Genomic DNA, 27501 nt, shown 5'->3' on the forward strand with positions numbered 1-27501 from the left:
GGCAAATTAATGCCATTCTCATCGAATGTCATTCGCTCGACTTAACGTTATTATTCGAGGCGCTGCTACACGGCCAAAATTAATGTAATTTGGAAATGATGGCAGTGGCGATTGGTAAGACTTCGTGTAGATAAATTAGTTTTGTATGCGCTTCAATATTTGCGAAAACTGAGAGAAAAGAGGTTAAATACCCTTACTGCACTTATGAATGCACTTTAAGCATAGTTGCAGCAACTTATTGAACACGATTAAACACTGTCGTCACACCAGCATGGGGCATATAAACAAACATAGCCGCTGGCGCCCACCACAACGGCTGAGGCCGTCCTGGTAGTGAGACTAGCAATTTTCTTTTTTAGGACTCTATTCGGCTTGTTTTATATCAATAAATAAATGACTGAAAAATTATACCCATGCAAATATATTGCTACTAGTAAGTATAATGTTACTGCTGCTTCAGTCATCTGTACTGGGTGAGCATTCCATTGAGTGTCTGGTGTTGAGATAATACATCTGCTGGCAGAACGTAGTCGAATGGGTTCCGCAAACTCATTAGGTTCCTAATGTCATTTTGGTCGAATGTCATTACATTTTTTTCGTGTGGCTGCAAAAAAAAAAAAAAATGTCATTTTGAAAGAATCACATTCGATGGGAATGACATTAAATTTGCCGTCCGGCAGGGGTATTAGTCGTGCGGTAGCTCGGTTTATCGCGCGGAGAACGCGAAACGCGCGCACAATTGTGCAGGGTGTCGAACCGAAATTTTTTCGGGTTCGGTTCGGGTTCGGGTTTAAGGCTATCGGGTTCGGTTCGGGTTCAGTTCCGGCGCACCATTCCGTTCCGGTTCGAACCGGTTCGAACCGGTTCAAACGGGTTCGAACGGGTTCGGAGAAAAAAAAAGCAGGCGTGTTTTTTCTGTTAATTGTTTGTGTTAGGTTTTTGTTTCCTTGTCAGGTTTCTTTGTCAAAAAAGAAGCCATAGTGTAGGTTTTTTTTGTGCAAATGTTTTGTTTTGGCCAAAAATAGGCAACCCCGCCACCCTTTTTTCAACCTTGTTCGAAATCTTGAATGCTTGCAGAAAGTAGTCAACCAACACATTCAGTACTTAGATCAGGGAGCCGGAAAGTCCCTCAGACAAAACGTACTGCTCTGTCCCCATCAGATAACTTACAAACTTGCTTGAAATATTTTTCTCTCTTTCCAGTCATGGCGTTCTTCTACGGCTGGAATGACGTCATTACAGCGATGTAGCGGCTACTTGCCGTCTTTCCTTAAGTTGCGACATTAAAATTAAACCACAAAAGCGAAGCAGAAACGGAAGGCGTATCTGCTGGGACGAGCAAATCCCGCACTGCTCCTCTGTGCTGGGAATAGCTATAATTTTTGCAGTGCTTCCAGATGCGAAGATAAGAGTGAGAGCGTTGATCTAAAGTATTGAAGAGTTCCTTCAACTGTGAAATGTACTGCAAAATGTTTTCTATAGTAGGTCCACGATTACAATATTAACTGAAGCGAAATGAAAAATTCGCTCGGACACATAAGACTCCGTATTTGTATGAATTTGAATGCCGTGCTCTTTATGGCAGCAAGTTTATTTTTATTGACTTAGTTTCTTTCATTTTTATAATGTAATTTAATTTATTCTTGGATCATAACACTGCAGTTATACCCCGCAGTTGTTTTCTCGAGGAAGAAAATGACGGACGATTACGACTCTCGGTGACGGCGCATAGATGCTGTGCCTCAGGAGGTGATCGCGTCATCTGTTAATGCACGATGGCGCGCGGAATACTCTGTCGTTATCTCGTAAGGGGTCGCCAATGTGAAGCACGTTTCGCACGGTCACGGAATTACGCCCTCCCACTTACACTTTCGTCATACTTGCAACCTCCGTTTACCTGCTAGCTCTATCTACGGTGGCGTCTTCGTTCTCTCGGTTACAACGAGTCCAACGCTGAGAGACTACGCGAAACCACAGGAGCGAGTGCTTAAAGGGGCCCTGAAAGGCGTTTTGAGCACACAAAATGAACTAGCGCAATTAGATTGGGTCATCAACGTCATCTGTGCCAAGTATTACTCTTTTACGCGCAGCGGAAAGCTCACACTTTTGGTGCAAAGTTTGTCGCTTTTTTCTCACCCTTCCCTTTGTGTTTTTGGACGCCGCCATCTTCACATGTCTACGTCATCAATTTCCAGATGTTCGTCATGAGCTACACATCCTGCTATTGGGCGACTTTTTCACGCACTTCCTACCCGCCGCGGTGGCTCAGTGGCTAAGGCTTTGCGCTGCTGAGCACGAGGTCGCGGGTTCGATTCCCGGCCGCGGCGGCCGCTTTTCTGATGGAGGCGAAAAGCAAAAACGCCCATGTGTACGAGATTTCGGCTCACGATAAAGATCCCCAGGTGGTCAAAATTAATCCGGAGCCCTCCACTACGGCGCGCCTCATCGCCTGCGTTGCGTCGGAGCGTTAAACCCCACAATCAATCAATCACGCACTTCCGGCAAAGAGGTGAGCCGTCTGCTCAGCGTCGGCTCGCCGGCTCATCTGCCAGCGTAGCGCCCGAGTGCTTGGACATTTTACGACAAACTAAACAAATGTAAACAAACGCTTAACCGTCTGTATTGAATGCAACATGGCAATAACACGACATGGATATTCTCTTACCTGAGTACGTTCCATAAAGAAAGGGTTGAAGCCTCGTGGCACTTCTTTTGTGCAATCGCAGAGAACGGCCTGAGACGAATGCCCGGATTTGACGCACACCTTTTTATTCAACTTCAAAACAATCCAGAGATGCGTTTCGAGTGAACACAACGTCACAACATGCGTTGCAAGTCTGAACAGCAATTGACAGACGATGGGTTGCCTCCTCCTGCCCGTCGTAAATTCGGCACTCACCTCACGCGCGGTTTGCGTGGACGAACAGCAAGTCAACTCTGGCGCACAAGCCGAGATGGCTTTTAGCCACGCACACTGCACATACCCCATGCGAGGTTGAGGCGTACGTCGCTCGAGAAAGGTAATTCAGACCATGGGAAGCACTATCCACCCGCAGAAGCACAACGTCGCATTTCATCGCGAAGCAAAGGCGTCTACAACACACACACCATCGCCTCCTGCAATGCCAAACGCGTCTCGCACTTCCCAATCGGAGTGAGTGGTACGCTTGCAGTGCCCACATGTCGTGAGGTGAGGCCCCAAGCTGAATGGCAATCCAGCGGAGTCCAGCAGTCCAGTCCAGCAGGCCCCAGTCCAGCAGGCCCCAAGCAGTCCAGCAGGCCCCAATGGCAGTCCAGCGGAGCGCACGAACAGCGCTCACACATGTTCCGCTTATCATTTTAGGTTTCTCCTGTGCTGGTCTTGGTCGTCGGAGGAAGCCAGCCGCTGTTCAAGGAAGCACGCCGGAGAATCGACAACCTGCGCCATCGCAGCCGGTGATATCGGGGGCCAGGTCGAAAGACGATTTTCTTCAGCCACAACGGACAGCGGCAGTGCTCTCGGTTTTTGGCCATGTCGTCACACCAGACGGACCAATGGGCAGCGAACAGTGGGGCGTCCACGGCTATAAAGTGAAGCAACGACAACGACGAGGTTGCAGTCCAGCGGAGCGCACGAACAGCGCTCAGACATGTTCCGCTTATCATTTTAGGTAAGCATGTTCAAACCCTTTCCTTGAATAGCTACTGTTTCGTAACGCTTCGCTGGACTGCACCGTGTTGTTTAACTGAAATGGCTACTCCGGAAATTTGCCTTGCCTGGATGAAGGCTCTCTCTGCTGACGGCATCAAGTGTCTGACCTGCAAAAATTGCTATCACGTACCAATGCTCAGCGATAACCAAAACGGCCTTCAAGAAATTGGCGAAGAAAGATATCGATGCTTGGACGTGCCCTACCTGTTTAGCAGGTACCTCAAGGCCCGTAAGGACGCAGAGTGAAAATCGTTCAGACAACACTGACGATGATCGTCGGCAGAATGAGCCCTTTCTGAAAGATGTTCTGGCCTGTGTTATGTCATTGTCAACGAAAATGACTGATGTGATAAACCGGCTAGATAAACTAGAAAAGACAAAGGAGCTTCAAACAATGAAACACGACGATGTGTTAAGGGAACTAAAAGAACAACGGGAAAAGATGACGGCGATAGAAAGCTCGGTAGAGCACATGTGTGCTCAGTACGACAGTGTACTGCTGACCATCAAGGGCCATAATGACGACTTAAAGGGTTTACAGGAAAAAAGCCTTTCCATGGAGACGGCTCTTGTAAAGCAGCAATCCGAGCTTGAAGAAGTAAAGTATGCCGTACAAGATTTAGAAGAGTATTCGCGAAGAAGGAACATTGAAATACATGGTGTGCCACAAATTCCAAAGGAGAACTTGAGAAACACACTTCGGTTGTTGGCGCAACGACTTGAGCTGACTGAACCTTTGGATGAGCATGTGGAAGCTATTCACCGCATTAAGGCTAAAGAAGGGATGGTCCCTCCAATACTTGTAAGATTCGCAAGTACAACGATAAGGGACACGTGGCTTCAAAAACTACGTGCGCTGATGGAGGATAGCATCTATATCAACGAAAACTTGACCGCTCACTGCAAAACACTGTTTTGGCTGGTAAAAAAACAAGCGAAAGAGAAATCGTATGAATTTGCTTGGGTGAGGAACGGTAAGGTTTTCGTGAGGAAACAGGAGGGTGCACCTTCTATAAGAATTGCGAGGTTGGACCATCTAAAATATGTCAAGTAACATGACCCAAGTTGTCGAATCGTTCGACGAATGGCAGTCATACTACGAAAAGCACTTAGAAGATGAGAAAAAAGTTCAAGCTTTAGGCCTTATTCATGCAAATGTTAGAAGCTTACAAAAGTATTGGGATCTTCTCGAACTGTACCTACGAAAATTTATTAAAAACTTGGATGTGATTGTTCTTACTGAGGTTAATGTAGATACTGAAGCTGCAAAGCTATATCAAATTCCCGGATTCCGACAGTTTTCATTGTGCCGGGACGGTAGGAGGGGAGGAGGTGTATTGGTTTATGTTGAAAGTGCTTGGTTGTGCGAAGTGAAGGAACTTTCGTTCTTAGAAGCGGAGACAATGATGATTACTGCTCAAGACAAGGAGCTATTGTTTGTTATCTTAGCGGTGTATAGGCCACCTGCTAAAGATATTAAAGTTTTTCTTGATGAACTCGAGTATACGTTACAGAAACTTGATAAACATGATAATGTAATACTTGTGGGGGACTTTAACATTGATATACTTTCACCAAACAAATTTTGCATTCCTGACTACTTAACAATCACATCTGGATATGGCTTCGAACACCAAATTATGGGATTTACTCGAGAAGAACCATATGGGACCGGTCTTACACGCTCCTGCATTGATCATATAAATGTTCGTATTGCAGACATCAATGTGATTTCCGGAATTATAACCCAGAAAGTTGTGGATCATTACTTCGTAACTATTTCAATTCTTCGTCATGGGCATTGCAGTTTAGACAGAATGTAAGCGGGACCTGATAATAGAAATGCGTACTTGATAATAGAAAAATAGATGAGCTAGTTAATGACTTTGATTGGGATTCTCTCATTCAGAATGACCATTCTTTGACTTATAATCAATTTATAGGTAAGCTTCAGGAAATATACCGAGAATACACTAAAAAAATTACCTTGAAAAGACGGAAGGTTGAAAAGCCTTGGATAGACAATGAAATAATGGAACTAAGTTTCCTAAAGGAGCGACTGTGGCATCGGTGTAAGAAAGACCAATCTAACCTGTCTTTAAAAGAAGAATTAAGGCAGTTGAGAAATAAGCTCACCGCTAAGTTACGAATGGCAAAAAATTGGTACTACAAAAATGAAATAAATAAATGTAGGAAAGACCCGAGGAGAACCTGGAACATAGCAAACGCATTAAGCGGGAGAACAAAAAAGAGTAGTATTGATTAGACTATTACAACCAACTTTCAAGGCATTGAAAGTTATACGTTAGCAAATAATTTCAATAAGTGTTTCGCTAATGCCGCTGTTAAATTGCGAAGTAGAAATTCACCAGTACCGGATTCGAATTCAACTGTGCAATCTAACATGCACTCAGCATACATGTATGATTTAACTGAGCTGGAAATATTTTGAATGAGTTATTTTGTTCAGGATTTCGCGGGGTATATGCAAAACTGTTTTTAAGCTATTTCCAGGAACGATATAAGATGGTAAGGAATAATGACACTAATAGTGACTTGTTACCATTGAAGTATGGTGTCCCGCAAGGGTCAATGTAGGACCTTTATTGTTTAATGTTTATATAAACGATTTGGCTCAGTTATCTTTACACTCCAAAGTATTCCAGTACGCAGATGACACGGCACTTTTATTGGTTAGTGAGAGTTACATGGCCGGAATAAAATTAATGCAAGAAGATATCTCTAAATTAATTACATGGTTTCACAGTAACTTTATTTTTTTTAATCATGATAAAACGCAATTAACCTGTTTTCACAGCCCATTCAGAAAAATTGATTCTTCGTTTGAACTGTTTCTTCATAAATATTCTTGCAACAATTGTACATGCCAATCCCTCAATTACCTCACGAAAGTAAAATATTTAGGTCTTTTCCTCGATGACAAATTATCATTTATCCATCATATCGAGCACGTTGCGCGAAAACTAAGAGCAGTTTGCGGTGTTATTTATAAATTAAGAACGGTTTGTGATGTCCGTCTACGAAAGATGCTGTACAAATCTTTGGGTGAATCGATATTGAGGTACGGGATAACAATTTATGGGTGGGCTTCAAAAGAGAAATTAAATATTTTAAATACCATTATTCGTAAAATAGCAAGAAACTTTGTTTATCAATCAACATGTAGTACGGCAGCCATTGGAGATATACTGTGTAGTCATTCTATGATGACAGTGCAAAAACTTCTGGTGGCTACATTGCTCACAAAACACCTTTTTTTAGATAAATACAAAATAAAGAACAAGAAAACCCGGGCCCTCCGTCATATAGAACCTTTTATCAGAGCTAGAGTTTACACAGGGTATGGTAAGAGAACACGAGCCTTCTATGTACCTTTATATTTTAATAAATTTCTTACAGACTCTTCAGTGGCTTCAGCTAGCAAACTGAAAAAGCGTATAAATGATTGGGTGGAATCAAACATAGAGTAGTGTGTATTGTCACTCTGTAATGTTATTTCAACTATGGTGTATTGAATTGCCTGTTCTTTTACGTGTGCTCTCTTCTTTGTCGACACTCATGAAAATCATGGTATTAGTCATTCACTTCTCCTATATGTTTAGTTATGTAAGTGCTTTTTCTTCGCTATGCAAGTGCTTTAGTGCTCTTATTTTTATTTTTATTTTTATGTGCACAGTTCATGTACAGTTTTGTTATTCAATTGCACTGTCATTTGCTTTCTGTCTATTGTTATAAGACGATTGGGTGATTGATGTTTGTGTGACCACTGGGCTGCCCCGTCCGCATACAAGCTCCTTCGAGTGCGTCTGCGGGAAGGCAAGAAAAAATATTGTATATATAGTGAAATAAACTCAACTTCAACTTCAACTTCAACTTCAACCGGGATCACGGAACCGTAACTGACTTCTAGAGCGGTTTGTGCCTTGTTGCCAAGGCAACCGATGTTTGAGATTGTCAAAGAAATGGCGCTCGCTCCAATGCTAGAAAGCTCAGAGCTGAGGCGGAGAATGTTTTGCCAACGTTTCCGCTCTCCACCACGGGTCGCCCCAAGCTGAACTGGTCACATGATTGAAGCGTTTGGTGCACGGGTTCTCTATCGGTTTAAAATGTCTTTTTCACATGCCGCCGGCAGAAATTACCACCGCCGCAAAATAAGACCCGGCACCAGCGTGGCCACATCTGATTCGGCGCTTTTTGGATAAACAGTGCGCGGTGCATCAAAGAGAACGAGCGCACGATCCTCCCCGTGCGGCTGCGAGTTCTCCGCCGATAAAAAGTCACGTGCCGCCGATAGCAACTGCCGCAACGTACACCGCGAAAGGGCAAGGCCAGGCCGCCAGATTTTTTGTTCGCTTTTCCAGCCTTGAGCGGAGTGCGGGATCCATGGTGTCAACAAAGCTTGCCCGTAGCAGACGGCAGTATGAGCAGCGCAACAGCGGACGTACGTCACCGCTGCGGAGGGCAGCATCATGGGAGGGAAGGCTTCGCGCCGTCAACAGCGGAGAGTAAATTGAAAGGAAGAGGAAACGCGGCGCGACGATAATGCACGGTTTTAAATGCGGAACATTTCTTAGGCTCGCCTGGTCCTCCGTCGTTGATGGCTGCGCCGTCCACACGCTCACTGCGCATACGCAACTCTCCTCCTTACACCCACAGCTCCGCGATACTACGCTATAAAAAAAGAAATAGTTAGCGGCGCCCGGTTTCAATCCCACGACTCTCTGGCCGCAACAGGAGGTAAGCGGTGCTCATCCCACTACGCTACAAATCCGGGACATGAGGAAGTGCTACGAAGGCGCCTTATGGCCTTGACTCATTCAAACTACGTCAAGAAGCTACTGATATAACGAGGGCACGCGAAGCTGAACGTCAACGGAAACGACGAACTGAAAACTTTAGAGGGGGATGCTGAATTTCCCGTGGGAAAGCTGTGGCGGGAAGCGCCACGCGCCTTGCAGCTCAACCAGCCCCGTCCGGAGCGCCTCTGATGCTGATTGTGGCAGGATGCCCCTAGGGATTGGCCAACCAAAGAATCCATCACGAGATAGGTTCGCGTTCAACCACCGTCGTCATCTTCCCGTAGGGGAACCGCCGAAGAAGAAGAACGAGAAGACTTCCAAAATTTTCTAACTTTCCTTGAATCATCCACCTAGGCAGCAATCGCATTCGAATTAGCAACTAAATGTTTGGCCGATCCCCTGATTGGGTATGCGCCATTTTGTGAAGGAACAACAACAACAACAACAAAGCTGCGAAGAGGAGGGCGTGTACGCGTGTACATTGCTCTGAGCCGGTGCACCAATGTCAACATCCTTTACCTCACCAAAGCTGACAGAGACTACCGATTCTACCACAGAGACAACATCGACAAGAACATGATGGACGAGTTTCGGCGCCTGGAGAACCACCGCCTACTCACCGTAACACAACAGCACTTGCGTGCCTTTGTTACCGGTGGGGACCCGGACGCGGAATTCCCTCTGGCGCCAGTAAAAACCAGATCAATCAACATAACGGCAACACAATTGAACCACACGGAACCGCCACGATGCTTCGCATCCTCATCAGGGTTCCGCACGGGAAGATGGTGTAATTTTTTTTATTTACGATTTCTCAGCTAATACTCTTCGCTTTAACAAAATTCGTTCGGGAGGAGATTGCTAATACATTGCTTTATTTGGTTACATGTACATCCATGCATCGGCGGAAGGTATTTTAGGACCGTTCTAACGCATGGCTCTACGTAACAGCTGTGCAGCCATGTGATCCACTCCCTTCGCCGACAAGTGACGGGCCGCACATCGCTCCAAATAATGCGTTCTCGCCAGTCTTCTGGAAAGCAAACATGTAGCCTCCTGACCAGTGGGCAGCACACGGGTGCCTCCGACGCCTCCCCCTCGGTGCATCTTCGCCAGAATCTTCTGGTAATGGGCAGCCTCCCGGCAGACTGCCTATTGCCCCGTCCTACTAAGCAGACGACCCGTCCGTCCACAATCGTTTTAATGCGTACCATTCTTTGCCCACAGCAAGGACCGTGAAACCCCCTTCATTTCCACAAAAATACCGATCTTGCGGGAGTTCCACCTGCAATCGCTATAATAGCGTAAGTGGAGATAACTGGTCGCACAAAATTTCTGAAAAAGTTAAAAATAAAAAAAGTAATCACCGAAACTGGCAAACCGTGTGACACCCTGCATTTCCACAATAATGAGGATTTCGGGAAATTTCTACCTGTAATCGTTATGTAGGGTAAAAGGAGATAATTAGTCGAAGAAAATTTATAAATGTAAAAATAAAAAAAAAAGTGAAATAATTGCGGAAACTGGCGAACCGTGTAACACCCTGCATTTCCACAATAAGGCAGATTTCGCGAGTTACAAATGTAATCATTATAATAGCGCAAATGAAAATAATTGGTCGAACGAAATTTTGAAAACTATAAAATAAGAAAAATGTTAAGAATTAAGGAAAATGGGAAACCGTATAACTGCCTGCAATGCCACTATAATAGAGATTTCGCGAATATTCTATTTGTAATTATAACAGCGTCAATTCAGATAATTAGTCAGACAGGATTTATAAAAACCAAAAAAATTGGCTGTAGAAACTCACACTGAGGACAAGCGGCATAGGAATGCTACGCATTAGTAGATAATTGTTTGAATTTCTGCAGAAATTTTTCAGTACCCTGGAGTGTCGCCATGGACAGTATTTTGCGTCCGCCTCCCCCCTCCGCCCAGGTGTCTCGTGGCGGGCCGCCCCTTGTCCCGAAATCACGCATCCTCGCAGGAATCGCCTGCCTGGCAGGCAGCCACGCAGTCAGGTAGTTTACTGGCGAGCGGGCAGTCTTTTTGGCGGGCAGGAGAGCCTGAGCGCCCAACATCTTTTTTGGTTCCACCAAATGTCTAGGCACGCACGCGCGCATGCACCCCTGTTTTCGCACAATGAGGCAAATAATTTTTCATTTAAATAAATTCATTGGTCTGCTACGCTTGTCATGTAGCCTTGTTTCAACGGCGCTTTAGCTTTCACACGAAATCATTAGCACTGCCACTGCTAGAAGTCGAAAACAGTCCCTCGTCGGCGTCAACCTCCGACTGTCAAGCGTGGCTGGTGGCATTTAAAGCGATTTCTTTCTGCTCATCTTTCATGTGCTAACGTACCAGTTAGAAAGAAAGAACGGCTTTAATGACTCATTGGACGCCGTGTACAGGACAGCATTGGATATAGGGAACCACCGGAGATAGGAACTTGCTAAATGGCACTTCAGTGACAGGTGAGAGCGTTTGGGCTCTACGAAAGATGATAGCTGAGTAAAGTCACAAGCAGCAGTAATTATCCCTCGTAGAGAGAGGGAAAATGAACTTTAAATAAATCGAGGAAAAGTTTCAGAGAGGCGTCCTCATTCAAGGGGTAGAGTCGACAGTCGTTTCCATCAAGAGAAACTGATCTTCCAGGCCGGAGCTGGCCAAGGCTCTCTCCCAAATCTCTACGGAAACGTGTAGGTTGGGTGGATATAGGGTGGACTTGTCGCAGCCGCCTACTGTGTGCATGTGGTTCCCAGGCTCCCCACAGAAGCGACGAAATGGAGAGAATTGTGTCCCGTCTAAGAGGTGAAGACTGGTGATGTGTGGGAAGGTGTTAATCCGCAGTGCACGGAATAATCTTTCCTGGTTATTCGCTAGTGATTTGTGCGGGAAGGAATACGTTCTACGGGAGAGCGTATAGTGCTAATTAATTTCCTGGTATGTATACAGGATGCATGCGCTCGGGCTCGGCTTCATCAGCGCTGGCTAAGCGGGTCAAATGTCCAGCCACGAGGTTGGTGATCTTGTCTGCCGGCGATGCCAGTATGAGCTGGTGCCCATACAATCCTGGCTGGTCTCGTTGGTGGCCTCTGGTTTTTCATTCGAAGTGTTGTAACATGCAATAGACGGTTGGCAAAGTTGCGCCACGCCTGATAAGAGTCTGTTATCGCCTCTTCCTCAGCTTGGAAGGGGCTGTGTTCGGGGGTTGAGATGCTACACCTGTGGAAGGCTGTAGAACAGTAGCACGAAGAAAGAGAAGGTATCGGAGAATGCTATCGGGTGTCTTTCGCATCAAACCAGTTGATCGTTCCTTATTTTTTTCAGTTTAGTTGCTTCGTAGTCTTACCTCATATATACACATTTTGAGAACCTTTTGGTGAATATAAGACATGCATTAGGCAATTAGTTTTTAACTTCCGTGCGAGATGTAAATCTTACTCGAGAAATAACATAAAAGCGTAATACTTGCATAAAAAAGGCCTTTTATAGCATTCAGGTGGTCGACACATAACTTTCCGGCTATTTTGTGCGTAACTAAATTTCCTGATTTGTCGAGAAAGAGAACGCTGCAAAATTTACAAATGCCAAGGACCCCAAATCTATCATGTTTGGTCCAACCCTCTAATCCACCTTAACTGACCAGCTAATTCCTTTAATCCATATGAATCAACACCGCCGTCCCACTCATTCACATAAGTTCATTCACTCATCTCACTAAACCACCCTAGTCTACCCGCTAATCCGCGTTAATCGACTTAAATCCATGCATCGAAATGCTATCACATTTACTTTAAAAGTGAAATTGAGAAGGCCCCAGTTCTTTTTTCAATTCTCATGTTCTCCTAGGGCAGTAACCAAAGGACACAACGGCACTGTACAAGAAAAAGTGATGGTGACGTACAGAACTGTGAGTGTTTGTGTCTCAGTGCTGTTTTTATATAAGTGCCGACTCAGACTAAAATAAGTGGAAGATACGGATTTATTGTTGATGGTGTCGCTGAAGGCCTTCGCAAGCGGACACGGATACATGCCAATTAACAACATGAAAACTTCACACGATTTTAAACAGACTGCAGATAGAAACCATAAAGAATACCCCATGATATGTTGCCATTGAATATGCCTTCTAACTTATGTTATTGTGAATGCAAAAAGATAATTTGGGGAGAAGGGCAATACCTGAAGCAAACTAGTAGTGTGTATGGTCTTTACATTAAATTTAAACCATAAAGAATGCCCCATGATATGTTGCCATTGAATATGCCTTCTAACTTATGTTATTGTGAATGCAAAAAGATAATTTGGGGAGAAGGGCAATACCTGAAGCAAACTAGTAGTGTGTATGGTCTTTACATTAAATTTAGGCTAATAATAAGATGAGACCTTAAAGGGCCTTGGGAACTGCAGACTATGCAAAATATTGCGGGGTACCGTCTGGCGAATGGTAAAAATATCTTCGGATGCAAGGTAGGGTACCGGGATGGAAAACTAGAAATCACAGTTTTGATGCCCCGGAACCGGTTCGGAACGGCTCTTTCAATTCGTTCCGGTTCGGGTTCGGTTCCAAAATGGCGGAAAAAATACGGTTCCGGTTCAGTTCTGGTTCCGGGCAAAAATTCGGGTTCGGTTCCGGTTTTCGGTTCGGTTCCGGTTCCGGTTCGACACCCTGACCGCAAGGCAAAACACCGACGCTGCTCGGCGCAGTTTCCGGTCTAGGCCTCACGAACGTGCAGTGAACTTGAACGCAGCCAGCGTCTCCTTGTATCCTTTTCTGGAGGCACGCGCCCTTACCCTTTCCCCCTTTCCCCCTCTACGCACACCTCCCCTCAGAACGAACAAGCTATTGGACACTTTCACTCCGCAACCGCACGAGGCGCTGCATGACCTTGGCGTAGCTTGTAGGTAAGATTGGCGAAACGAGGCGTTTTTTGAGTTTGTGCCTGGAGAAATTAAGCTTTTGCTCTACTACCAAATCATTTTGTACTTGTGGCATGTAAAGCGTGCTTTCTCGTAATAGCGGCGCGTTTAGTTGAAGCGCCGACACACTGAATTGCCCCATATCATTATCAGGAGAACCTTGATTTAAACCGATCACCGGGACGGGTCTTCGCGACTCGCCCCTTTATTTCACATGTACCAATTTTGTTCATTATCGCCTATCACAGCGAAAGTAAAGACCGGAATCTATACATCATCGCTGGACGTTTTACTCAAACACGGGATTAACAACATGCACTATCGTATTAGCAATACTTATCCCTATAGCACATGTCCAGAGATTTCAACCGAACACATAAAATATATATACGCAGACCGTCGTGGCGGTGTCTTGTATTCCCAGCGGAATAGGTCGGCCAAGTGCGGGGCAGAGCGCATCTCAAGGACGTAAATACCACACGTGCTGTGCGCAACCCAGAGATGACGCTGAACTATGGCGTCATCTACAGTTACATTAGCTGAGGATACGGAACAATGACAACAGGCTCGTCAGGGTCCATTACCAAGTCACGCAGATCCACCGCCCATCCTGGTGTGCACGTCGTCAAGTCCCATCCCGTTGGTCGCATGCCATTGTTCCTTGCGGCTTCCGATACGTAACTGATAAAGTTCTTGTTCCGTTTTGCTACTCTCAAGCCTTTCGTCGCCATTCTGCTTCCCGAGAAACCAGAAAAAAAAACGGCATCCCCAACGCGACCAACGAGATCTGACGTGGCGATGTTCGCGCGGAATAATAGTCACCGCGTGTTCTGCCGTAGGTACCTAATACGGTTGTGACGTTGAACGTCAACGGACAGTTCAAACAGTTATTAAATATAGATTTCACAATTATAAAATCTTTGTCCGCTTCGCTAATAAGTCATTCCTTAAAGGAGGTTTTCCCCATACTAGTCAAGCCATATGAGGATTACGTAAAAGACCCAGCACACCATGACTTAGGAAGACGCGGAGGCACCAGTTGCCGCACTTACCCGCCTTGCATATCCACTCTACGTAGCCGTCCAACTCCCTCTCTAACTGCTGCTGTCTTCGAATCTTGAGAAAGGCTTGCCGGTTCTCTACCCTCTCTCTTTCTTTTGCAAACTCTCTGAAAAACACCAATGTGAGCAAATGAGAACAGAGAAAAACCGAGGTTTTTCGTGTTTTCCTTATTATTCCTACTTATTGGTCAATCCAGCTCTACTTGCCTTTTTTGTGTGATTGAAATGTACCTATACCTCGTTGTTCACGCCTCTGTGTATTAACAATTACAATAGCCGTTAACTAGGCAGTAGGAGCGTCTATATTTAGTTGTTTCCCTTTTTATGCATTCACTGATATCAATGGTATCATGAAAAGAAGAAATCAAACTATATATGTAATGAATAGTGCTTACCAGACGCAATATAGGGCTACGTACTTAAATGTAAACAACACATGATTTAAAATGCTGTCAGGCCTTCCCATCGTCTTGGCAACATGGCGGCCCCAATTCTGGCTGCATTAAATATGGCGTCTGTGAGGTATTTGCGGCTTTTCTTGTAAGTTTATACGTACAGTCCAGAGAGCACATGCAAAGTGCGGGAGTTGGGTGATTTTTCTGCTATATTAGTGGCAGTCGTAGTTCATCTGTTTGGGCATGTCCAGAGCAGCCTCTTTAACGACAGCGGTCAAGAGCAACCTTTTCCACCACAGCCTAGAACTGCCTGTTTGGCCGATGCGTTTTCTCCGCTTGCTTTTACATGCGTTCATGGGTAAATATTGCGGATATGTTGCACTGAATTGTGCAGAAATGGCGCGATGGGTCCTCGGACCACTACGTCACCTGAAGTGGATATTCACAAAAATGGAGAATATGTGAAGAGCCGAAAGTCGGCCTGAGAGTGAAGACAGAAGTCGCGTGACCTGAGAGGCATGAGAACTTTGATGGAACTGCATGTGACAGCACTCTACGCTCAGAATTATTCAGCAAGGCTCCTTCAGTGTTGCACAGTTAGTCAGCGAAAGTACAGAATGAAGTCTTTAGAGAGCAAGCGAGAAATGTGGGCTGTGTGTCAGTGCCATTCGTGCGTGCATGCATCCAAACAACATTCAACTCTACTCACCCACTAAGAACACCGAGAACTAAGTTGAGCATGAAAAAGGATCCCAGGATGATGAGAGGTACGAAATACACCCAGTTAAATGAGTTACCCAAGGCATCATTTGTCTGCAAAGGGAAGGAAAAAAACACAAATTGCAACAAAATTAGACGATTTAAACTTGGGCGTTACACGCACTTTACACTGTGCTGTTATGACACCGGTGACATGTCAAACGCGTATTCGCAAATAAGAACCAGAGTCGAATAAATGTCCGCACGCCACAAAAATATTGGCATTGCTTAGTAACAATAATGAAGTGTGGTTAGATGATTTCCCACAGCTGCTGTTCAGCTTCAGGGAAGAGTCTCTGACTTTGTGCTTTCACGGCCGTATTTTTTGTTAGCGTTTCGTGTGGTGCTGATTGCACAACTCCGGCGTTGAACCACTCGTAAGTGGCGCGTGGTCGGTTTAAACGCGACACACATAAACAGCAATAATAGCTAAAAGGGAACAAGGAAGAGAGTGCGTTAGTTTAGCTCGGCATGGGGCTTCACTTCCGGCCATTTGCCACATGAAAAGATGATAGTAACGCTGTTGAAGGGTTAGTTTTTTTATGCCTCCTTGTAAAGTCACACTTGAACGTACATAATTCCAAAATGAGGTTTCATTAGGTGCACAGGCAATTTAAAGCGTCACGGCCTGAGCGCGGCAATTATCGACTGCGGATAGCATTGCTTTGGCCTCAACCACGGCATCTCTCGCCGTTGCCTGCGTGCAAGCGCGACCCGGCATTCACTGAACGACCTCTGGCATTTTGTCCCCGTTTCGCGATGAATAAGGATTCGATGGACGAAAGAAGGTTGCGCATCAAACTTCAGTGATCCCTTAATCGCACAAAATATTACGCACAAAGCTTGTTCTAGCCCGGTTTCAATTTATATCCCCTCGCGTGGTTCCCACTTTCTTCGTTTCACTCTCAATGAAGCGATTCGAAAGCCACATTTCTATATCTGCCCATTCATTTCCGGAAGAAAAGCTTGAAGGCTGTAGCAACGTCTCATTAGGCACGGAGATTCCCGCAGTTAAAGCGTTCACTCTGAGAGATTCTGTTTCCAGTGCGTGTGCCGCGCCTGCGCGATTTCATGAATACGAATGATTGTCAAGCACTACAAGCGTGCGTGGGTAGGGCGTGCCCAGCTGAGTTGCAGCTGTCGTCCAGTATCGGTTGTTCCCTTTCGTGTATGGGAACGTTTGAAGATATATAAACACACACACACACACACACACACACACACACACACACACACACACACACACACACACACACACACACACACACACACACACACACACACACACACACACACACACACACACACACACACACACACACACACACACACACACACACACACACACACACACACCACACACACACACACACACACACACACACACACACACACACACACACACACACACACACACACACACACACACACACACACACACACACACACACACACACACACACACACACACACACACACACACACACACACACACACACACACACACACACACACACACACACACACACACACACACACACACACACACACACACACACACACACACACACACACACACACACACACACACACACACACACACACACACACACACACACACACACACACACACACACACACACACACACACACACACACACACACACACACACACACACACACACACACACACACACACACACACACACACACACACACACACACACACACACACCACACACACACACACACACACACACACACACACACACACACACACACACACACACACACACACACACACACACACACACACACACACACACACACACACACACACACACACACACACACACACACACACACACACACACACACACACACACACACACACACACACACACACACACACACACACACACACACACACACACACACACACACACACACACACACACACACACACACACACACACACACACACACACACACACACACACACACACACACACACACACACACACACACACACACACACACACACACACACACACACACACACACACACACACACACACACACACACACACACACACACACACACACACACACACACACACACACACACACACACACACACACACACACACACACACACACACACACACACACACACACACACACACACACACACACACACACACACACACACACACACACACACACACACACACACACACACACACACACACACACACACACACACACACACACACACACACACACACACACACACACACACACACACACACACACACACACACACACACACACACACACACACACACACACACACACACACACACACACACACACACACACACACACACACACACACACACACACACACACACACACACACACACACACACACACACACACACACACACACACACACACACACACACACACACACACACACACACGCACGCACACGCACACGCACACGCACACGCACACGCACACGCACACACAGGAACTGCGCCGACACTGTGAACCGTCAAGGGTCGCTGTACGAGTTTGTGCGGATCGGCAAATGGGTTGGCGCCACATAAAGCGTCCGCCGAGATGGCATTTTATGCAAGCTCGCAGCGTGTCACCACATTATTAAGTCGAAGTTTTTTACGCTCCTGGCCGTTACCGTCCATCCTTTTTTTTTTTAAATGCCAGCTAGAATAACCGGAAAACCATCGCTTCTGGTTGCCTTTGGGGAAGAGGCAGGCCGTTTGGCCACTGCCAATGCCATGGTTTCCCGCATACCGGCCTCACATGGATACCGCCCCCCACCCCCCACCCCTTTAAAAAAGAAAGGTTCCAATTTATTATAGTTCATCATTGGGATGAAAATGGTAACAAATTCCTTTCAAGGTCAACATAGCGTTTCTGGAGCCACTATCACTGCTGACCTCAGCAAACCGGCCGTAGAAAAGCAGCCACAGAAGCAGAACGTGCCAACTAACCTCGTTACAGTGTTACTGCGACTAAAGCGGGCCTCACCATTCATGCTGTCAGGCAACGGCTGCACACTGACGGCAGCACAGAGAACCAGCGTGGTCCTAGTACACCGCCTTGAGGTTGCCCGTCGTTACACGGAAGGCGACGCAGCAGAGTCACTTACCCAGTACAAAATGGCCGTCCAACCCTCCATGGTGATGCATTGAAAAACAGTTAACATGGCGAAAAAGATGTTGTCGAAGCTAGTGATGCCGTAGTTGGGGCCGATCCAGCCCTCCTTGCACATGGAGACGTTGTGGTCGCAAATGTACGCCCCGGAGGGATGCGACGAGTTTAGCGGAGAGTCCTGGTAACAGGGGGTCTCCTGCTCGCCCTCCGGAACGATCTCAGCTGCAAAGAAAAGCGCCGCCATTACGTCGTCCAGTATGCACACCCAAAGGTGTGCGTTTGCAAAGTACACACGCAGCTGAACCCGGCTGGCGATCGGCTCCGCCGCGACGAGGACGGCATTAGGCACTTCGTTGCCGCTTTGTTGCAGAGGAGCCGACAAGGTTACGCCGTGCTGCGTCGGCCCATAGGCAACCGCATGCACGCGCTCGCACGCATGCACGCACGCACAAACAATGTATATTCCAATGTTAATCCACAATAAAACAGCATCCCCCCCCCCCCCCCCCCCCCCCCCCCATGCACGAAAGTCCGGCCCTTGTGCATTAAAAACTCGTGAAACGTTTTTCAGGTTTTTAGGGGCGAAGCCCCTTAGGGGCTGGGGCTGTTGGCGTCTCCTGTCGTCGTCGTCGCCGTAATCATCGTTGGTCTCAACTATTCACGGTACTAAAACACCGGGAAACTCGTTTACGCCTCTTGCTAGAACGTAACGCGTACTACAAAAACACCGGGACACTTGATTACGCCTCGCGCTAGAGAGCTCCGTGCTTCAAAGTTGTTGTTGTAGTCCTTTATTAATCGAGGGAAGGCCATGCGTTCAAAGACAAGAGACTTTTACAGCAAAGCTGTATAACTGTGCCCCCAACGGTTTGATCTCCGTTGGCAAAAACGCCAAGGCGCCAAGAATGCACTTGTATACACTGCATGCTTCACCCCTCCCCAGGTTTCACGTTAGTGGAGATGGCCCGGGATTTTTTTTCCTTTCCCTCGTTCTCCGTTACCACGGGAACACTCACTCCAATATGCTGTTTTCTTAAGTCCCATTGAAACAGCTTCAGAATGCAGAGAATGCAGGAACACCGCGGGGGCACTTACTTGCATCTTCTAAACTGTAGCATGTTTTGTGTAAAGCACCGCTGTAAAATTCAAGGCCAATAATGGCAAATATAACGATGGCAAAGAGAACAAGAAGTCCTATTTGAAGCAGTGGCGCCATGGCTTTGATGATGGACTTCAACACTACTTGAAGGCCTGCAAATGGAATGGAGAGAGAGAGAGAGAGAGAGAGAGAGAGAGCGTCAGGGTGCGTCACCAGCGAGCATTTCTTTCACTGCGTGTGTGCCTATTTCTTGATTTTACAGATATTCACTGAACGCATACAGGCGGCGCTTCTAGCAACGCCTTACGTGCGAGCGCGCTATGATTCTCCAATTAAAAGGTTAACGACTTTGTAGTACCGTTACTTGTCGCAATTTCATTTCATTTTTTTATATTGAGAGGAGGGTCGTCCCACCTACGGTTTTGCAAACTATTGAGCCTTTTTCTGTACATTTGTTTTTCGACTGAGAAACTGCCAGTAGCATCGTGAATAAAATTAAAACCTGAATTTGAATTTGTAGGCAAACATTGTTGGGCCCTCACCTTTTTACAACCGAAAAACACATAGTTTCGGTTTCCTAACTCCGCCAAATTTGGCTTCGAGCAGTTTTGTATTTTTCGGTCTTTGAAAGGTTGATCTCACGCGTGCAAGCTATATTAACGGGAATATACACTTCCGCACTTGTTGAGCGTAAGACTAGACAGTGCATAAACTTCTCCAAGAAAGGACCGAATTCTTAGAGAATTTACTAGCCCAATACAACGCCCTGTTCTGCTTGCTTTCATTTGTGCAATATGTTTTTCCTCTTTCTCAAGTCAAGTCAGACTGTCTGAATAAAAACTGGAGCAGAGGCGTCTATCTACGGGCAATGAAGTCTCTGCCCGACGAGTACAGCCAAGGCGGCAGATCAGCTGCGGCGCCAGCCAGCCGGCCAGCAGCACATCGGCAAGCAGGGTCGCCCAAGGAGTGACTCACTTGGGATTCCGGAGACCAGCTTCAAGGGTCGAAGCACCCTGATGGCTCTCAAGGTTCTGAGATCTAAATCTAAATCCTCCGGTACAAAGTAGGTAACAAACCTGCAAGCAAAACAAGGGGAGCGGGCTGCTCTAACTACGGGTCTAAACTACACACAGCGGCTGCTAGACTGCCGCGCATGCGCCTTCATCTCTACCCAGTCTCCTGCGGTCCAGCAGCGTCTCCACTCTGCCCACGGGGTGTCCCTTCAGGGAGCCGGCGGTCTATTACGGTGTAGGGTGTAGGGTGTAAGAGTAGGGTGTAAGACGAGCGGTGCACAATGCACTGCTGACATAGTTTCTTTAGGGAGTTTCATTGATCGCAGTGCACCAAATATATGGGTCCTATCGCGTCCCATATTCTCTACGTCACTAACAACGCTCCCTTTCTAACATGCAACTTCTTTTTTTTTGGGTGCCTCCCAGATCGAAACGTCTGCCAAGAGTGGCGTGCTATTCGATTGTCGATGACGTCTTCTGTAAATGACAATCTTCAAACCATTCACTAGAGGCTAAACCAGCCGCACTTCTAAACGACGACGCTCGTAATCTGCCTCCTGGCATTTATACTACACCAAATGATTAAAATGCTAAGAATAACCGCACCCACTGCAACATCAAAGTAAATAATTTGAATAAAGCTTGCAAGGCTCAAAGCGATGTTTTCTGACGGCATCACATGGCGCTCGCTTAAAGCAGAATCAAGACGGCAAGGGTTTACTCAACCTAATTGCCAAGCAGTAGCGTGTAGTAAACGGTATCTATACACATAGCTTAGTGGCTGTAGAAGTATAATACTGAAGACGGCAGCTTATCGAAGCGCGAACAGAAACGTAAACCAAAAGCTACTGCAGCGCTTACAGCCTAGTACATACAGACGATTTAAGATGCATTTTATTCGTTCCCCGACAACATTTTTGTTCGTTTATGCGCAACGCTATCAGGGGCTGGGTATGAACCCAAGAGTCCGCGTTTCAATTGAATTTCAAGCAGCCATGTTGCACCCCGCACTGCTACACAGGCATAGAGACTGGTTTTCACTCCCGGTAATAAAAGAGGACTACGCCCCCACACACAGCGTTGTTGTTTTTTCATTTCATCTTTCTTTCCGCAAGCAATTAGTTGTCTCAGCTTCCCCAACATCACGAATCTTGGCCTCAGCTAGAGAGAAAGGCCCAACTAGGAGGCCGTAGGAAAACTTAAGGTTGGGCTTAACGGTCTTCGGTAGCCATTAAAAACAAAAACGCAAAGGACACACTCATAACTAAATAACGCGAAAAGCGATTGTCTCATCCCCTACCAGAAGAATGTATCCGTTGTGACAATTTTATATCTTCGCCGATACTGACCAACGATCGGCGTGCACCTAGGCGGTGATAGCACGGAGGGTTGCTGAATTTATTTAAAATCATCGAATGGGCATACAACCATCATTCGGTGCTCCTTCGCCTCGTTCGAAGTCTGACCACTTAACTCGATTCATGTGTGCGTATTGACAAAGGTTGGGAGGAAGAAAATTTCACGATAGTCGTGGTACATTTGGCTCAGTGCTGTCGAGTTCAATAAAGGCGGAGAGCTGTTTCATCGCCTGCCTATGACGCGACTGGGCCCCTCTCAGTGGCTAAGCAGTTGAACGCTGAGGAGGAATGGCAAGTGCTACCAGTGACCAGATTGATAAGCAAAACACGGTACGAATTCTAGCATTGAGGGCTGCTTTTATCACGCGTCCCCCCGGTTGTACACATGGCGGACACACTGTCTGGTCAGAATATTAGAAACATTACTAAGACAGGCCTGATACCCCAGCCTTTATTAAGATTACATAAGGTGTCTCAAACTTTAAGAGACAAACACAGCCACGCACGCGCGAGCTGCTTGTGTTGAGCGCAACCGAAGTGCGCGCTCGACTCGTTTGACTTGTTTTGTCTGACAATATTAATAATAATAATAAAGAAACGCCCAAGAAACCGGAGAAATGTCAGCTTTTTGTGAGCGAAACACGGCCACAGGTTCCCGCGAAGCAGTGAGCTGCGTAACGGCATTAAAGAACCTAAAATATAGGAGAGCAGTAGCGCGGAGAAGACGCCCTGCTTCGTCGCGTGCTTTTAGACACTTCGACTGTGTGCCTTCATCGCCCGAACATCCGACGGCTCAAGACACAACCGCTGTGTTGACTCCTGTTCGTTCACCGACAACCTTAGACCCCGAGGCGCAAAGCGAAGAGGAAAATAAAAGCGAATGGAGCGCTGCGAAGAATCTTTATTTTTGCTTCTAAAGTAGGAAGTCAAAAAAGGGAGTACATTTCTGCGCCGCTAGTTCTTTTTTCGCAAAGAAAGAACATTTACTTCGTGAACGCGACGGTATTAAAAACTCCTCTGCAATAAGTAATCACTGAATGTGTTTCCACATTTGTCAATATCGGCGAAAATGGATACACTTCACTCTAAAAAGTGTCTGTCGATCTACTTCGCCACAATGCACCTGAATGATCATTCGCGGAGTACGGGGGAACAAATTTGGCAAATAACGAGGACTTGACTCGAAAGATGTCATCTTCGCTGTGCCATCACGCAAAGCAATGCTCCTTGCTTGCAATGCACCGTGTCGCAGCGCAGGCCACATGTGTCGAGTCAGGCTGCCGGGCGTCAATATTGGCCGTTTTTGCCGCTTTGATCGCAGTGATTGTTCTTCTCTGTGCATTGTGTGCGAGCATTTTCACGGACATCTTCAGGTGTTGATCGGGGAATCATAGCGTAGTAACGTTTCCGCGTCAAAACTATTTCAAACAACCGAACTAATCGACCCGTCCACGGCAAATCGAAATAATACTAGGTTCTCAAAAGTGTTGGTGAACGAGACTATAATATATAGCGGCAAAATGTAGTCAACCCCTCGTAACGTTTCTTCAATGCGACTTTGTTTTTCCCCATATGAACGGTGGTAAGCCTAAGCGACTCGAGCCTCACCATCCTGAGTCACAAACAGCGCAGGAACATCCTCTCCCTTCATCCTTAACAAACAGCGTGAAGGATGGCAGCTAACTAAGGTCGCCAGGATAGCAAAAGAAACAAACCGGAATCCTAGGAATAAAACTGACGGCAACCAAGCTCAGGAAGGGCAAAAGAGCACGAGTGAACTTCTGCGAAGTAAGAAGAGCGCGCAGCTTCGATAGACAGTGAAGCACGATGTGGTACAGCTCCGCCAAAGCCTGGCCTAACTGACGCCTTGGCCTCAAGTTGTGTAAAGCAGTGCGAGGGTGTGGGCGCGGATATTGACGCGTGGCCACGGCCGTCTGTCCAATCTGGGTCTTCTGCCGGAAGCTCCGGGTAGAAAGACACAAAATTCAAGTGTTCAGCGGCAACAAACATTGGGCGACGGCGACATTTCTTAACGCAGCCCAGGCCGCAGCGGGATCAGTCCAGGTGAAGCTACTCCACGAACAGTCAGGAGCAAGGCGAACAAAACTAGGGCAGACGCGGCCGCGGAGGAGGAGGCAATAAAGGCGGCCGGCGCCTTCTGGGGCGGCCGTGTTCGTCTTTATTGAGCGCGGCTTAACGTCTCTTTTGTCCGACGCGTGGGCAGTCCTGCTCAAGCCGTATCAAAATGCAGACGGCGCCGCCTTTGTGTGCTCCCCCCACGACCCCGAAATTAGCGGGTCGCTTGCGACCTTGGCGGGAGATTCAATTAAGTTGTTTTTTTCTAGAACCTCTGAAGAGTGTATGGGCTGTTTTCCAGCCAGGGCTGTCAATACGATCTGGCTGGAGAGATTAGAGGGGCCACCTTTGGCTTTTGAGTTCCAGCTGGGGCCACTCTTCCGCCAACAAGTGCAAGCGCCAGGCTCTAAATATTGCCACGTAATCAAGGTTCTCGCAGTAATTAAAGTTTATTGGAGCGAACTCGTGCTCAGCGCTGAACTATAAGAAAATCACAAACGTCGAAGGAGCAGTCAAATAAAGTGGCGTGCCCTGTCGAGCATCGCGAATCGAATGCCGCGGCGTTTGGTCTGCCCGAATCTATCTGGGGGCGCAGTCCTTTTCAGAAACATCCAATCAGATCGAGAACATTGTAGATCAAACAAGAACAGTCTCGGCGAATGCAGACAGTTTACACTCCTTCCCTATCAAACGATAAAGGCGGGCGCGGTCTAACGCCAAAAGGAACAAACGCATGACCCGCAGATCCCCCCCTGCGTGGCCAGGCGCTGGCACAAAGCATAAGCAAAATCGTTCACAAAGCATTGTCTGCAAGAAATTAGCATGAATGGATAAATTTTGTATGCCGTTCCTCGCGAGGTTGGTTGATTTCTGGATATCTTTTCAACGCCTTCATTAAACTGGCATTTTTAAGCGTCTCCAACCTGCTGAAAACCGGCGAAAGGTCAAAGGTGCTAGGTATCTTAGGAAGATATAGAGAAAGGTGCGTTTGTTTATAGTTCACATAAAACTTGTCAGTTCGCTACCACCGGTTACGTGGGGAAAACGTGCGCTGTCCGAAACATAGTTTCTCACCGCTACTTTTTTACCAGTCGGTGCAAGTAGTAGCTGGTAGGTTCGCGAGAGAAGAAAAAAACAGAGGAACAACGAGTATTTGATCGGATAATGTCAAACTTCAGCTCAGCCACCCGAGTACGCGGCGAGATATGTCAATGGGTACAGCATGTGACGTTGTAACGACATAACGCAAGTATTCTAATGATCTTACGTTATTATTGCAATGGTGGTGCGTTATATTGCGATGACCCTTGCGTTATTTTCCTGCATGATAATACCCTATTACTGCGATTATATTAAGTTATCATTTCGACGACAACAGGTCATTGATACAGTAATATTACGCTAGCGTAACCACTTTGAAGCAACATTTACATCATTGCAGAACCTATATTAAGAACCCGTTGCCACTCACTCATCGCATTTGCGGTGAATCTCTTGCGACGAGCCATGTATACAAGAGATCGCATGGCGCTTAGGCGCTAGGCTGCCCACGACGCTTTTCCCACGGCACACATATACCTGTGGCGATTGCAAAGAAGAACTCTCTCTCTCGCTCTCTCTCTCTCTCTCCTCTTTATGATGTCAACGGCGCTCACCACTTTCTCGCTGTAGCAGCGCTCTCTCTGCGTTACCACAGCGGCGGCGCTGGTCTCCCACTCGCCTTCCGATGCAGAAGCGTAACCCTATTAAAGCTGCCATGTAAACATGGAACAGCACCCGCCGCGGTTGCTCAGTGGATGTGGCGTTGTGCTGCTGAGCCAAAGGACGCGGGTTCGATTCCCGGCCGCGGCGGCCGATTTTCTGATGGAGGCGAAAAGCGAAAACGCCTGTGTGTTCGAGATTTCGGCGCACTTAAAGATCCCCAGGTGGTCAAGATTGATCCGGGCCATCCACTACAGCACGCCTCATCGCCTGTGTAGCGTCGGCACGTTAAACCTCATTATAAATAAATCAAAATATGAACCACGCCGAAACGCCAAAGTTACCTCGCTGATGGTTTTCACGTTATATCTTGTCCTTTGTGCTCCCTTGTAGTGTGAGACTGTGTAAATAAACTGTACCAAATGCTTATGAATTTTTAAGCTTAATTTAAAACGTTTCTTTTCTAGTTTTTTACCTAGAGGAGCACTATTACTCCAGCTTTCCTATGGAATAAAAAATAAGCAACAAACAGCGTACTGTAACGCACTGTGCACAGCGTAAGCCTGAAGGTAAACCACACCACTGGTCACAGGCGCGTACCTGCGTTGCGATAACGGTGGGGAGTGAAAAACAAAACTGATTCACTAATGCATCCCTATTCCGTGTCACTGATGGAGTGGAAACGCTGCTGAGGCCCGCAGTGACTCGGCGATTCTACACACCGAGTAACAAAACACGCAACAGGTTGTTCGAGGCGTTTGCCTCTACAGACAGGGAGTAAATGCTACGTACAACTACGCGCTACACAGCTGGCGTCACCGCAGTGCGACGCCTGCGGCGTCGTCGGGACTAACTTTTCCCGAGCGGCGCAGCGGGGCTCGCGAGACGAGTGGTGACCGGCTCCTAGGGAGCCCGGGCCAGCGTCCTCCTACTCACCGGCGCCGGGCCCCGCACACAGCGGGCCCGGCTGGGCTACGCCACGGCTACGGCGGGCTGGACGGGCCGAGCGCGCCCTTGGACAGCGCCGCCTGTGCGGAAGGCACGTGCTGCTCTACGGGCGGCCGCTCTGGCTAGCGACGGCAAACGCGCTCGGCTCAACGGGCGCACTTACTTGGCGTGCGCGAGACAAGTTTCAGTGGACGCAATACTCGAAACGACCGCAGCATTCGTAAGTCTAAGTTCTCCGTCTGCTGCGCCGTTATATTCATTATCCTGAAACAGAACATGACCGCGGTCGCAGCAGGGGCGCCACTCGGGGCCCGAACGCGGAAGCGCCTGCCAGCTCCCGGGACTGTGAGGCATTCCGCGGGGGGCACTTGTAGGACAAAGGAAGCAGAGCGAAATTGCGGCCCCAAAGCTGCCTTACAGCTGCCTCGCTTCTCCCTTACAGGCAATCGTCAGCTGGGGTGCGGCGCTTCT

The 27501-nt window shown here is 47.1% G+C and overlaps 1 protein-coding gene across 9 annotated transcripts in view; it reads right to left on the reverse strand.

Annotated features, from left to right (window-relative positions):
* Cac (calcium voltage-gated channel subunit cacophony) overlaps positions 1-27501 on the reverse strand; it is a 906370-nt gene that overhangs the window by 88035 nt on the left and 790834 nt on the right. For all 9 annotated transcript variants that reach the window (XM_077679772.1, XM_077679785.1, XM_077679745.1 and 6 more), the window contains 5 exons: positions 20910-21010; positions 19931-20086; positions 18831-19057; positions 15603-15706; positions 14490-14605 (listed from right to left, as the gene is read on the reverse strand). In XM_077679772.1, the coding sequence (XP_077535898.1) occupies positions 14490-14605; positions 15603-15706; positions 18831-19057; positions 19931-20086; positions 20910-21010 (704 nt within the window). The remainder of the gene's footprint in view (positions 1-14489; positions 14606-15602; positions 15707-18830; positions 19058-19930; positions 20087-20909; positions 21011-27501) is intronic.

Source organism: Haemaphysalis longicornis, unplaced genomic scaffold (assembly GCF_048455015.1).
Source record: "Haemaphysalis longicornis isolate Haplotype H1 unplaced genomic scaffold, Haemaphysalis longicornis Haplotype H1 scaffold_1, whole genome shotgun sequence".
Lineage (NCBI taxonomy): Eukaryota > Metazoa > Arthropoda > Arachnida > Ixodida > Ixodidae > Haemaphysalis > Haemaphysalis longicornis.